This window comes from Oncorhynchus masou, chromosome 13, assembly GCF_036934945.1.
Source record: "Oncorhynchus masou masou isolate Uvic2021 chromosome 13, UVic_Omas_1.1, whole genome shotgun sequence".
In the NCBI taxonomy this organism is placed as follows: Eukaryota; Metazoa; Chordata; class Actinopteri; order Salmoniformes; family Salmonidae; genus Oncorhynchus; species Oncorhynchus masou.
The window spans coordinates 75,598,490-75,612,388 of NC_088224.1; the positions used below are offsets into that span (position 1 = coordinate 75,598,490).

Consider the following 13,899-nt stretch of genomic DNA (forward strand, 5'->3'; position numbering starts at 1 on the left):
CGGCTGTGAATGTCTCTCTGTCTGGGGCGGGGGTGGGGGGTGTCTGCAGAGACCGCCGTGCGGTTAGCCGCCACCAGCTAATAAGTGTGAGATCCATCCCGACGCCTTGGTAATGACCACTACCACCTATTACTGCACCCCAGATTGGAAATCCATGTGTTGTCATTGAGGGGAATCGTCTATGAAAGTTAGAGGAAAGAGTAAAACAAAAAAAAAGTCTGACATTGTGAGGAGAGAACATCAGTTTGTGTGGTTCTCCAGCAGCATTGGGGGGTGGCAGGTAGGAGGAAATGGCCTGTTTAGGTGGTTAGGCCATTAAATGTACACGTTATTGTTGCGAGGAGGCAAGGCAGGGGATGCCACATCTCAAACCCTACCGTGTGGAGGTGGAGAAACTCCTATTTTCTTCTCTCAGGTTTTACTCTCACTCTCTCCATCTCTCTCTTTTTTGTCCCTCCATCTCTCTCTCTTTCTCTCTCTCCATCTCTCAATCACTCTCAATTCATTTCAAAGGGCTTTATTGGCATGGGAAACATATTTTTACATTGCCAAAGCAAGTGAAATAGATAATAAACAATACAAAATGAACAGTTAACATTACACTCACAAAAGTTCCAAAGGAATAGAGACATTTCAAATATCATATTATGGCTATATACAGTGTTGTAGCAATGTGTAATTAGTTAAAGCACAAAAGGGAAAATATATGAACAGAAATATGGTTTGTATTTACAATGGTGTTTGTTCTTCACTGGTTGCCCTTTTCCTGTGGAAACAGGTCACAAATCTTGCTGCTGTGATGGCACACTGTGGTATTTCACCCAGTAGATATGGGAGTTTATCAAAATTGGATTTGTTTTCTAATTCTTTGTGGATCTGTGTAATCTGAGGGAAATATGTGTCTCTTATATGGTCATACATTTAACAGGAGGTTAGGAAGTGTAGCTGTTTCCACCTCATTTTGTGGGCAGTGAGCACATAGCCTGTCTTCTCTCTCTCTCTCTCTCTCTCTCTCTCTCTCTCTCTCTCTCTCTCTCTCTCTCTCTCTCTCTCTCTCTCTCTCTCTCTCTCTCTCTCTCTCTCTCTCTTATTTTTCCTGATTTGACTTTGAAGATTTGACTTTGATAAGGCCGTTAGTTACAGCCTCGTCGTTAAGCAACCCCCTCCCGGAGCGAATTGATTGGCTACCTGCCTCGTCCAATGCTGAGGTGGGAGCTGACTTTGTCAATAGTGCTGTGAACTCTGACAGAGACAGCAGACCAGATCGTTGCCTCATCCTCATCCCTACACCCTGGGTTTGGAGAGGGAGCTGAGAGAAGGAAAGACAAGAGAATGGAAGATAGCGAGACACGAATGAAGAGATACTGAGTACAACACATTTCAAGGTGCATTTAGGACACTTTCGACGCAGGCCCATAGCAAATGTTTGATTTTCAGCAAACAACTTATCTATAATTTAAGAGAGAAGAAGAACTAGGACTCACAACATTGTTCTTGGTGGTTAGTGTAGGAGGTGCAGTGTACCCTCTGCACCTCCTACACCCTAGCAGGTGATATGAGAGAGCTGTATTGTGGAGTAGATATCTCCAGCAAAGGGCAGGTGTGTTAACACTCCCTCCCACATACCTCCCTCCCTCCCTCTCTCTCCTGCTCCACACCACCTAGCAGCGGCGGCTTCCTCTCAGCTGGTGAGAAATTGCTCCTGACAGCTGATTTGTTGGTTGTCAGAAGTGGTCGGTGTGGCGCTGATAAGGTTGGGGGGCGGTGTTGGGAGGGGAGATATGGAGGACCCAGGCCATCCTCAAAGGCAGAAAGCATTACGCTGCCCGGGGGCCTCAACAGACACATGGAAATGTCTTTCTCTCTAGAAATCACAGGGGACACTTCCTCATATGCACAGCACACACCCCGAACGCTCTCTTTAAAGACCCCGCTCACGCAACAACACACCACCTCAACACTCCCTTTTAGCTGTGTCTTTTTGGATTTGTGCCTATTCCCCTATCGCAGAAAACCTGTTGAAGTCTCTCTCTGTGGATCTCTGAGAGCGCCACAGATAAACGAGTCCTTTGTGGACGTGAAATGAAACATCTTCTCTCTCAGCGCTACACATTCATGAGCTGCTGTATATACATGGACAATCCAGCGTGAACCAACCGTATACAACACAATGCACTTTTACACTATACAGAACTATTCACTGTACAGACATTTTCATATCCTCTTACTCTACCTGCTGCCTTTAAACAGAATGAATGTGCAGCAGTTGTCTTTGATTTGATTCATCACTAATGGGGACCAGGGGAAGCCCCAGAGGCCCCAGTACACGGGGCCAGGAGTAATGTGCTCTGTACTGGATGAATGATGGGACTGATTGCAGATGGGAGGCAGAGCCCTAGTTTTTGATTAGCTGACACAGCGGGAACACGCAGCGGTGCTTAAGTGAATGAGAGCAGAGGATACATACAGAGGGAGAAAGGCCCGGGGCTGACTGAGACCCAGACCAGAGCGAACTGACAGGAGGGAGGGAGGGAGATTATAAAATTCAAGTACACAAACAAATATGCGTATATATTATACATATATATATAATATATATATATATCAACGAATTAGCGAGGGCATTAGAACAGTCTGCAGCACCCGGCCTCACCCTACTAGAATCTGAAGTCAATTGTCTACTGTTTGCTGATGATCTGATGGTTCAGGTCACCAACCAAGGAGGACCTACAGCAGCACCTAGATCTTCTGCACAGATTCTGCCAGACCTGGGTCCTGACAGTAAATCTCAGTAAATCAAAAATAATGATTTTCCAAAAAAGGTCCAGTCGCCAGGACCACAAATACAAATTCCATCGGGACACCATTGCCCTAGAGCACATAAAAAGCTATACATATCTCGGCCTAAACATCAGCGCCACAGGTAACTTCCACAAAGCTGTGAATGAGCTGAGAGACAAGGTAAGGAGGGCATTCTATGCCATCAAAAGGAACATAAAATGTGACATACCAATTACCAATTTGTGACCTGTTGCCACAAGAAAAGGGCAACCAATAAAGAACAAACACCATTGTAAATACAACTCATATTTATGTTTCTTTATTTTCCCTTACTTTAACTAGAGAGAGAGATAAACTATATATAGAGAGAGAAACTATATATATATATATATATATATATATATAGAGAGAAACTATATATATAGAGAGAGAAACTATATATAGAGAGAAACTAGAGATGGAGAAAGGCTCGAGAGAGAGAGAGAAACTATATATAGAGAGAGAAACTAGAGATGGAGAGAGACTAAAATAAAGGGAACACTAAAATAACACATCCTAGATCTGAATGAATTAAATATTCATATTAAATACTTTTTTCTTTACATAGTTGAATGTGCTGACAACAAAATCACACAAAAATTATCAATGGAAATCAAATTTATCAACCCATGGAGGTCTGGATTTGGAGTCACACTCAAAATTAAGGTGGAAAACCACACTACAGGCTGATCCAACGTTGATGTAATGTCCTTAAAACAAGTCAAAATGAGGCTCAGTAGTGTGTGTGGCCTCCACGTGCCTGTATGACCTCTCTACAACGTCTGGGCATGCTCCTGATGAGGTGGCGGATGGTCTCCTGAGGGATCACCTCCCAGACCTGGACTAAAGCATCCGCCAACTCCTCTCCTGGACAGTCTGTGGTGCAACGTGGCTTATGGATGGAGCGAAACATGATGTCCCAGATGTGCTCAATTGGATGCTTGTCTGGGGAACGGGCGGGCCAGTCCATAGCATCAATGCCTTCCTCTTGCAGAAACTGCTGACACACTCCAGCCAAATGAGGTCTAGCATTGTCTTGCATAAGGAGGAACCCAGGGCCAACCGCACCAGCATATGGTCTCACAAGGGGTCTGAGGATCTCATCTCGGTACCTAATGGCAGTCAGGCTACCTCTGGCGAGCACATGGAGGGCTGTGCGGCCTCCCAAAGAAATGCCACCCCACACCAAGACTGACCCACCGCCAAACCGGTCATGCTGGAGGATGTTGCAGGCAGCAGAACGTTCTCCACGACGTCTCCAGACTGTCACGTCTGTCACATGTGCTCAGTGTGAACCTGCTTTCATCTGTGAAGAGCACAGGGCACCAGACTCATGGAGTCTGTTTCTGACTGTTTGAGCAGACACATGCACATTTGTGGCCTGCTGGATGTCATTTTGCAGGGCTCTGGCAGTGTTCCTCCTGCTCCTCCTTGCACAAAGGTGGAGGTAGCGGTCAGGCTGCTGGGTTGTTGCCCTCCTACGGCCTCCTCCACGTCTCCTGATGTACTGGCCTGTCTCCTGGTAGCGCCTCCATGCTCTGGACACTACGCTGACAGACACAGCAAACCTTCTTGCCACAGCTCGCATTGATGTGCCATCCTGAGTGAGCTGCACTACCTGAGCCACTTGTGTGGGTTGTAGACTCCGTCTCATGCTACCAATAGTATGAAAGCACCGCCAGCATTCAAAAGTGACCAACAAGCATAGGAACTGAGAAGTGGTCTGTGGTTATCACCTGCAGAACCACTCGTTTAATGGGGGTGTCTTGCTAATTGCCTATAATTTCCACCTGTTGTCTATTCCATTTGCACAACGGCATGTGAAATGTATTGTCAATCAGTGTTGCTTCCTAAGTGGACAGTTTGATTTGACAGAAGTGTGATTGACTTGGAGTTAAATTGTGTTGTTTAGGTGTTCCCTTTATTTTTTTGAGAAGTATATATATATATATTTAAACTTTTACCCCTTTTCTTCCCAATTTTGTGGTATCCAATTGGTAGTTACAGTCTTGTCCCATCCCTGCAACTCCGGTTAGTACTCAGGAGAATCGAAGGTCGAGAGCCATGCGTCCTCCAAAACACGACCTTATCAAGCTGCACTGCTTCTTGACACACTGCTTGCTTAACCCGGAAGCCAGCCTCACCAATGTGTCAGAGGAAACACAGTGCAACTGGAGACCGAAATCAGCTTGCAGGTGGTTAGCCCGCCACAAGGAGTCGCTAGAGCGTGATGGGACAAGGACATCCTGGTCGGCCAAACCCTCCCCTGACCCGGACGACAATGGGCCAATTGTGCGCCGCCTCATGGGTTTCCCGGTCACAGCTGGCTGTTACACAGCCTGTGTAGTGACGCTTCAAGCACTGCCATGCAGTGCCTTAGACCGCTGTGCCACTCGGGGGGCCCTTTTTGACCCTTTTAGTTAAAAACAAATCAAAGTGAGGTACTTAATTATTACCCAGAAATGATTTGATAGAGATTAAAATAAACAGCTCCATTGGACCTTTGAGTAGTTTGATTTCACAGAAGTGTGATTGACTTGGAGTTACATTGTGTTGTTTAAGTGTTCCCTTTATTTTTTTGAGCAGTGTATATATGAAGAGAGAAACTATATAGAGAGAAAGAAACTATATATAGAAAGAGAAACTAGAGATGGAGAGAAACTAGAGAGAGAGAAACTATAGAGAGAGAAACTAGAGAGAGAAACTAGAAAGAGAGATAAACTAGAGCGGAACTAGAGAGAGAGAGAGAAACTAGTGAGAAAGAGAAACTAGAGAGAAACGAGAGAGAGAGAAACTAGAACTAAACTAGAGAGAGAAACTAGAGAGAAATAGAGAAACTAGAGAGAGAAACTAGAAATAAACTAGAGAGAGAGAGAAACTAGTGAGAAAGAGAGAAACTAGAAAACTAGAAATAAACTAGAGAGGGAGAAACTAGAGAGAGGGAGAGAAACTAGACAGAGGGAGAGATAATGAATGGGAAGAGGATGAAAGATTAATAAAAGCACAATATTTAAAACATTTGTTTTGAGTGTGTTCTGACTCTTATTGCTGTGTGATCTGTGTTTCATTGATTAAATACTGTCTGTTCCTGAGAGAGAGATTGATAGAGAGGGGCTTGAGAGTTGAGTTCTCTGTCTGACGTGTGCTGTGCATCACTCCAGGAAGTCCCCCTGGATCAGAACAGGAAGTCATGGAGAGAGGGCAGGTCATTGACTAATGAGCTTCACTTCCTACCTCACACCAGAGAGAGTGTAGGCGGCTTTGATCACTGAAACCTGCTTGATGATGTCTAATGCCTGTATAGATCCAACCTCATATGGGGGGTTGGGGGAGTGGATTATGTGCACATGTAACATGCGGGTAGAGTTTGTGTGTGTGTTTGCGTGTGTGTGTGTGTACTGTATGTATGTGTGCATGTTTGTGAATTGAATGCCCTGCACTGTACTGTGTAATAACTCATTGTTAGTGTACTGCGGTGTGTGCAGAGGCGGGACAGGGGGGGTTGTCGGAACGGTTGCTCTCTCCGTGACCCTCTTATCGGCCCTCCCGCCTCTTTATCTGTCCATATCTGCTGGCGTGTGGAGAAGGGGGGCCCCGCCCGGCCACATGCTGGCTCTATGTCAAACCCTGTTGACCCCCTGACTCCCACAGGCTTATCTCCCACTCTCTTAAAAACCAAAGCCTTGTTTCAGCTTGTCACAGCGGGGAGCACAACTTCAGCTCTATTCCGCTCCGCCACTCCGCGCTGTGTGTTTGTTTTTGAGAGAGTGCTGATTAGTCAACAGGGCATGGAATGGAAGGCTTTCCTGCTGCGGGGCGGGGGCATTTTTGGGTGTCTATCCTTAGTATATGCCTTCATAATGTCATCCCTTTATGTGGCATGTAGATAATCCGGTCCATTTTTGGCCTGTGGGCCACTAGATTACCCTCTAAAATTAAGATTGCTTTATTGGTCATTACACACAAGGTCCAACTAAGGCAATGGCATCTAACATTTGATGCTAGCAATCCTGATGCCAGCTAAATTCCCATCAGACTTTTCACGTTGGACCCGGGATTCGAACTGGCAACCCTCCGGTTGCTGGCCTGCCTCTAACCGCTAGGCTACCTGCGTGACACTATTAGTTATGAATTAGATAATCAGGTCAAGCTTTGGTCCATGAGTCACTAGATTACCCTCTATTAGTTATCAATCAATGCTTGTTGCTGATTTGCAAAGTTTGTATAATGTTCTATGTATCAATAATATGATATGGCCTGACATTACCATAAAACTAGAATGTGTTTTACAGTGAAATATCAATGAAGGAGCAGAGAATATCTGTAATGAAATTCACAGGCTAGGCCAGGGTCCATGAATTTCATTTAATGAGCTTTGTGGCAATTCTCTCCTCTTCTGTCTGTGAAGCAGGAATACAGTTATTCTAATAATGAAGACTGTATCCTTTTTATTGCACATAGCTGTACAGCCATTCCAGGTCTATAACTGCATCTTTATTAGGTTTATTTAGCTACATTTAGGGGACTAATTTTCATATGTTGCCTGTCTTTCAAATAGCAGTTCTATAAATCTTGACTAAAACCAATGGTTTATTTTTCTCTCCCTTTTTCCTCCTTTTCACTCCCCTCTGTCTCTCTCCATCCCCCTCTTCCTGTCATTCTCTCTACCTCTCTGTCCTCCCTGCAGGTTTCGGCTTTGTAACTTTCGAGGTTGAGGACGTTGTGGAGAAAGTATGCGAGATCCACTTTCATGAAATCAATAATAAAATGGTGAGTGGCTCTCGCTTTTCAAAACGGCAAACGGTGCTGGCTGGATTAATATTTGATTTTCTCTTTAGCAGAGCGGTAACGACGGCAGGCATCTCACACACACACACACACACACACACAGGTTTTTAGGGCTATGGAGTCAGTGGTGTGCACTGTGCACTGATGACCACACACCATGAAATTGTGTGTGTGAGCCGTTCCTGGCAGAAGGGCAAAACAACCTGTCCCTACCTCACGCAAAACCACCCTGCAAATCAGGCTGGAACAGCTATCCATGTCTGAAAGCTGTTGGCATTATTGAAAAAACAACAACATTAAACCTATATGTCCAGGCTGATTCAATGCCACACCTTTTGCCAGACCTGGTGTTGATGTTTATTCTTAATCTTCAGTAGTGGCAGTGTGTTTCCAGTAGCCTGGTCTTGGGTCAGGGTTAATGGCCAGTTGACCAGGTGGTGATGGGGGGATGCTATGAGCAGGCTGGCTGAGGTCCGGGACGGCAAGGCCATGGTGGGCAGAGAGGAGGAAGGTGGTGGTGATGCCTCAATGTATTGTTAGCCTGCACTAGTTGCCTTGTGACTCATGCAGTCTGCTGTGGCACAAACAGTGCAGTGGAGCAGTGTAGGGGGAAAATATCAGACCCGGCATGGCTCCATATCCTGGCCTGCCGTGCACTGACAACTCTCCCTCCTTAGTCAACACTACCACTACTACACTACTCCCCCTCCTTAGTCAACACTACCACTACTACACTACTCTCCCTCCTTAGTCAACACTACCACTATTACACTACTCTCCCTCCTTAGTCAACACTACCACTATTACACTACTCTCCCTCCTTAGTCAACACTACCACTATTACACTACTCTCCCTCCTTAGTCAACACTACCACTACTACACTACTCTCCCTCCTTAGTCAACACTACCACTATTACACTACTCCCCCTCCTTAGTCAACACTACCACTATTACACTACTCTCCCTCCTTAGTCAACACTACCACTACTACACTACTCTCCCTCCTTAGTCAACACTACCACTATTACACTACTCCCCCTCCTTAGTCAACACTACCACTATTACACTACTCTCCCTCCTTAGTCAACACTACCACTATTACACTACTCTCCCTCCTTAGTCAACACTACCACTACTACACTACTCTCCCTCCTTAGTCAACACTACCACTACTACACTACTCCCCCTCCTTAGTCAACACTACCACTACTACACTACTCCCCCTCCTTAGTCAACACTACCACTATTACACTACCCCCCCTCCTTAGTCAACACTACCACTACTACACTACTCTCCCTTAGTCAACACTACCACTACTACACTACTCCCCCTCCTTAGTCAACACTACCACTACTACACTACTCTCCCTTAGTCAACACTACCACTACTACACTACTCTCCCTCCTTAGTCAACACTTCCACTACTACACTACTCCCCCTCCTTAGTCAGCACTACCACTACTACACTACTCTCCCTTATTCAACACTACCACTACTACACTATTCCCCCTCCTTAGTCAACACTACCACTACTACACTACTCCCCCTCCTTAGTCAACACTACCACTACTACACTACTCTCCCTCCTTAGTCAACACTACCACTACTACACTACTCCCCCTCCTTATTCAACACTACCACTACTACACTACTCTCCCTCCTTAGTCAACACTACCACTACTACACTACTCTCCCTTAGTTACCACTGCCACTGCTACACTATTCCCCCTCATTAGTCAACACTACCCCGGATACACTACTCCCCCTCTTTGGTCAACACTACCACTACTACACGACTCTCCCTCCTTAGTCAACACTGCCACTGCTACACTACTCTCCCTACTTAGTCAACACTACCACTACTACACGACTCTCCCTCCTTAGTCAACACTACCACTGCTACACTATTCCCCCTCCTTAGTCAACACTACCACTACTACACTACTCTCCCTCCTTAGTCAACACTACCACTACTATACTACTCTCCCTTAGTCAACACCACCACTACTACACTACTCCCCCTCCTTAGTCAACACTACCACTACTACACTACTCTCCCTCCTTAGTCAACACTACCACTACTACACTACTCTCCCTTAGTCAACACTACCACTACTACACTACTCCCCCTCCTTAGTCAACACTACCACTACTACACTACTCTCCCTCCTTAGTCAACACTACCACTACTACACTACTCTCCCTCCTTAGTCAACACTACCACTACTACACTACTCCCCCTCCTTAGTCAACACTACCACGGATACACTACTCTCCCTCCTTAGTCAACACTTCCACTACTACACTACTCCCCCTCCTTAGTCAACACTACCACTACTACACTACTCTCCCTCCTTAGTCAACACTACCACTACTACACTACTCCCCCTCCTTAGTCAACACTACCACTACTACACTACTCCCCCTCCTTAGTCAACACTACCACTACTACACTACTCCCCCTCCTTAGTCAACACTACCACTACTACACTACTCCTCCTCCTTAGTCAACACTACCACGGATACACTACTCTCCCTCCTTAGTCAATACTACCACTACTACACTACTCCCCCTCCTTAGTCAACACTGCCACTGATACACTACTCTCCCTCCTTAGTCAATACTACCACTACTACACTACTCCCCCTCCTTAGTCAACACTACCACTACTACACTACTCTCCCTCCTTAGTCAACACTACCACTACCACACTACGCTCTGTCCACAAGCCTGCACTGGGCCTAACAGTTATGAATGTGACAACTGAGATTAAAGACTATATAATACTCCTCCTCCTCCTTAGTGCTTCACTCACACAGACATACATTTAGTCCACTAGTGTCTTCCTCCACCACTGTAGCCATTAGTCCACTAGTTTATTCCTCTACCACTCTAGCCAGTAGTCCATTTGTCTCTTCTCCCACCACCCACCACTGTAGCCCGTAGCCCACTTGTCACTTCTCCCACCACTGTAGCCAGTAGTCCACTAGTCTCTTCCTCCACCACTGTAGCTAGTAGTCCACTAGTCTCTTATCCCACCACCCACCACTGTAGCCAGTAGTCCACTCGTCTCTTCTCCCACCACCCACCACTGTAGCCATTGGTCCCATAGTCTCTTCCTCCACCAATGTAGCCAGTAGTCCACTAGTCTCTTCCAACACCACTGTAGCTAGTAGTCCACTAGTCTCTTATCCCACCACCCACCACTGTAGCCATTGGTCCCATAGTCTCTTCCTCCACCAATGTAGCCAGTAGTCCACTAGTCTCTTCCAACACGACCCAGCACTGTAGCCAGTAGTCCACTAGTCTCTTCCCCCTCCACCCACCACTGTAGTCAGTAGTCCACTAGTTTCTTCTCCCACCACCCACCACTGTCGCCATTGGTCCATTAGTCTCTTCCTCCAACACTGTAGCCATTAGCCCACTAGTCTCTTCACCCACCAATGTATCCAATAGTCCACTGTCTCTTCCTCCACCACTGTAGCCATTAGTCCACTAGTCTCTTCCCCCACCACCCACCAATGTAGCCATTAATCCACTAGTCTCTTCCCCCACCACCCACCACTGTCGCCATTGGTCCATTAGTCTCTTCCTCCAACACTGTAGCCATTAGCCCACTAGTCTCTTCACCCACCAATGTATCCAATAGTCCACTGTCTCTTCCTCCACCACTGTAGCCATTAGTCCACTAGTCTCTTCTCCCACCACCCACCACTGTAGCCATTGGTCCATTAGTCTCTTCCTCCAACACTGTAGCCATTAGTCCCCTCGTCTCTTCCCCCACCACCCACCAATGTAGCCAATAGTCCAATGCCTCTTCCTCCAACACTGTAGCCATTAGTCCCCTAGTCTCTTCCCCCACCACCCACCAATGTATCCAATAGTCCACTGTCTCTTCCTCCACCACTGTAGCCATTAGTCCACTAGTCTCTTCCCCCACCACCCACCAATGTAGCCATTAATCCACTAGTCTCTTCCAACACCACCCACCAATGTAACCATTAATCCACTAGTCTCTTCCCCCACCACCCACCAATGTAACCATTAAACCACTAGTCTCTTCCAACACCACCCACAATGTAACCATTTCCTTCTTCCCCCACCACCCACCACTGTCGCCATTGGTCCATTAGTCTCTTCTTCCAACACTGTAGCCATTAGTCCACTAGTCTCTTTCCCCACCACCCACCAATATATCCAATAGTTGCTGTCCACCACTGTAGCCATTAGTCCACTAGTCTATTCCACCCACCCACCTGTCTCTTAGCCATTAGTCCACTAGTCTCTTCCCACCACCCACCAATGTAACCATTAAACACCTAGTCTCTTCCCCCACCACCAATGTAGCCATTAATCCACTAGTCTCTTCCCCCACCACCCCACCACTGTCTCTTCGCCATTGGTCCATTAGTCTCTTCTTCCAACACTGTAGCCATTAGTCCCCTAGTCTCTTCCCCCACCACCCACCAATATATCCAATAGTCCACTCTCTCTTCCTCCACCACTGTAGCCATTAGTCCACTAGTCTATTCCCCCACCACCCACCAATGTAGCCATTAATCCACTAGTCTCTTCCAACACCACCCACCAATGTAACCATTAATCCACTAGTCTCTTCCAACACCACCCACCAATGTATCCATTAATCCACTAGTCTCTTCCCCCACCACCCACCACTGTCGCCATTGGTCCATTAGTCTCTTCCTCCAACACTGTAGCCATTAGTCCCCTCGTCTCTTCGCCCACCACCCACCAATGTAGCCAATAGTCCAATGTCTCTTCCTCCAACACTGTAGCCATTAGTCCCCTAGTCTCTTCCACCACCACCCACCAATGTATCCAATAGTCCAATGTCTCTTCCTCCAACACTGTAGCCATTAGTCCACTAGTCTCTTCCCCCACCACCCACCAATGTAGCCATTAATCCACTAGTCTCTTCCAACACCACCCACCAATGTAACCATTAATCCACTAGTCTCTTCCAACACCACCCACCAATGTAACCATTAAACCACTAGTCTCTTCCAACACCACCCACCAATGTAACCATTAATCCACTAGTCTCTTCCCCCACCACCCACCACTGTCGCCATTGGTCCATTAGTCTCTTCCTCCAACACTGTAGCCATTAGTCCACTAGTCTCTTCCCCCACCACCCACCAATGTATCCAATAGTCCACTGTCTCTTCCTCCACCACTGTAGCCATTAGTCCACTAGTCTCTTCCCCCACCACCCACCAATGTAGCCATTAATCCACTAGTCTCTTCCAACACCACCCACCAATGTAACCATTAATCCACTAGTCTCTTCCAACACCACCCACCAATGTAACCATTAAACCACTAGTCTCTTCCAACACCACCCACCAATGTAACCATTAATCCACTAGTCTCTTCCCCCACCACCCACCACTGTCGCCATTGGTCCATTAGTCTCTTCTTCCAACACTGTAGCCATTAGTCCACTAGTCTCTTCCCCCACCACCCACCAATATATCCAATAGTCCACTGTCTCTTCCTCCACCACTGTAGCCATTAGTCCACTAGTCTATTCCCCCACCACCCACCAATGTAGCCATTAATCCACTAGTCTCTTCCAACACCACCCACCAATGTAACCATTAATCCACTAGTCTCTTCCAACACCACCCACCAATGTAACCATTAAACCACTAGTCTCTTCCAACACCACCCACCAATGTATCCATTAATCCACTAGTCTCTTCCCCCACCACCCACCACTGTCGCCATTGGTCCATTAGTCTCTTCTTCCAACACTGTAGCCATTAGTCCACTAGTCTCTTCCCCCACCACCCACCAATATATCCAATAGTCCACTGTCTCTTCCTCCACCACTGTAGCCATTAGTCCACTAGTCTATTCCCCCACCACCCACCAATGTAGCCATTAATCCACTAGTCTCTTCCAACACCACCCACCAATGTAACCATTAATCCACTAGTCTCTTCCAACACCACCCACCAATGTATCCATTATTCCACTAGTCTCTTCCCCCACCACCCACCACTGTCGCCATTGGTCCATTAGTCTCTTCCCCCAACACTGTAGCCATTAGTCCACTAGACTCTTCCCCCACCACCCACCAATGTATCCAATAGTCCACTGTCTCTTCCTCCACCACTGTAGCCATTAGTCCACTAGTCTCTTCCCCCACCACCCACCAATGTAGCCATTAATCCACTAGTCTCTTCCAACACCACCCACCAATGTAACCATTAATCCACTAGTCTCTTCCAACACCACCCACCAATGTAACCATTAAACCAC

The 13,899-nt window shown here is 46.7% G+C and overlaps 1 protein-coding gene across 10 annotated transcripts in view; it reads left to right on the forward strand.

Annotated features, from left to right (window-relative positions):
- The window catches only part of LOC135553069 (RNA-binding protein Musashi homolog 2-like), a 373,612-nt gene that overhangs the window by 254,479 nt on the left and 105,234 nt on the right, over nucleotides 1–13,899 (forward strand). For all 10 annotated transcript variants that reach the window (XR_010457548.1, XR_010457549.1, XM_064985151.1 and 7 more), the window contains exon 8: nucleotides 7,508–7,590. Coding sequence is in view for 8 of the 10 variants with exons in the window: in XM_064985151.1 (XP_064841223.1) it covers nucleotides 7,508–7,590 (83 nt within the window). In the remaining 2 variants the exon portion in view is untranslated. The remainder of the gene's footprint in view (nucleotides 1–7,507; nucleotides 7,591–13,899) is intronic.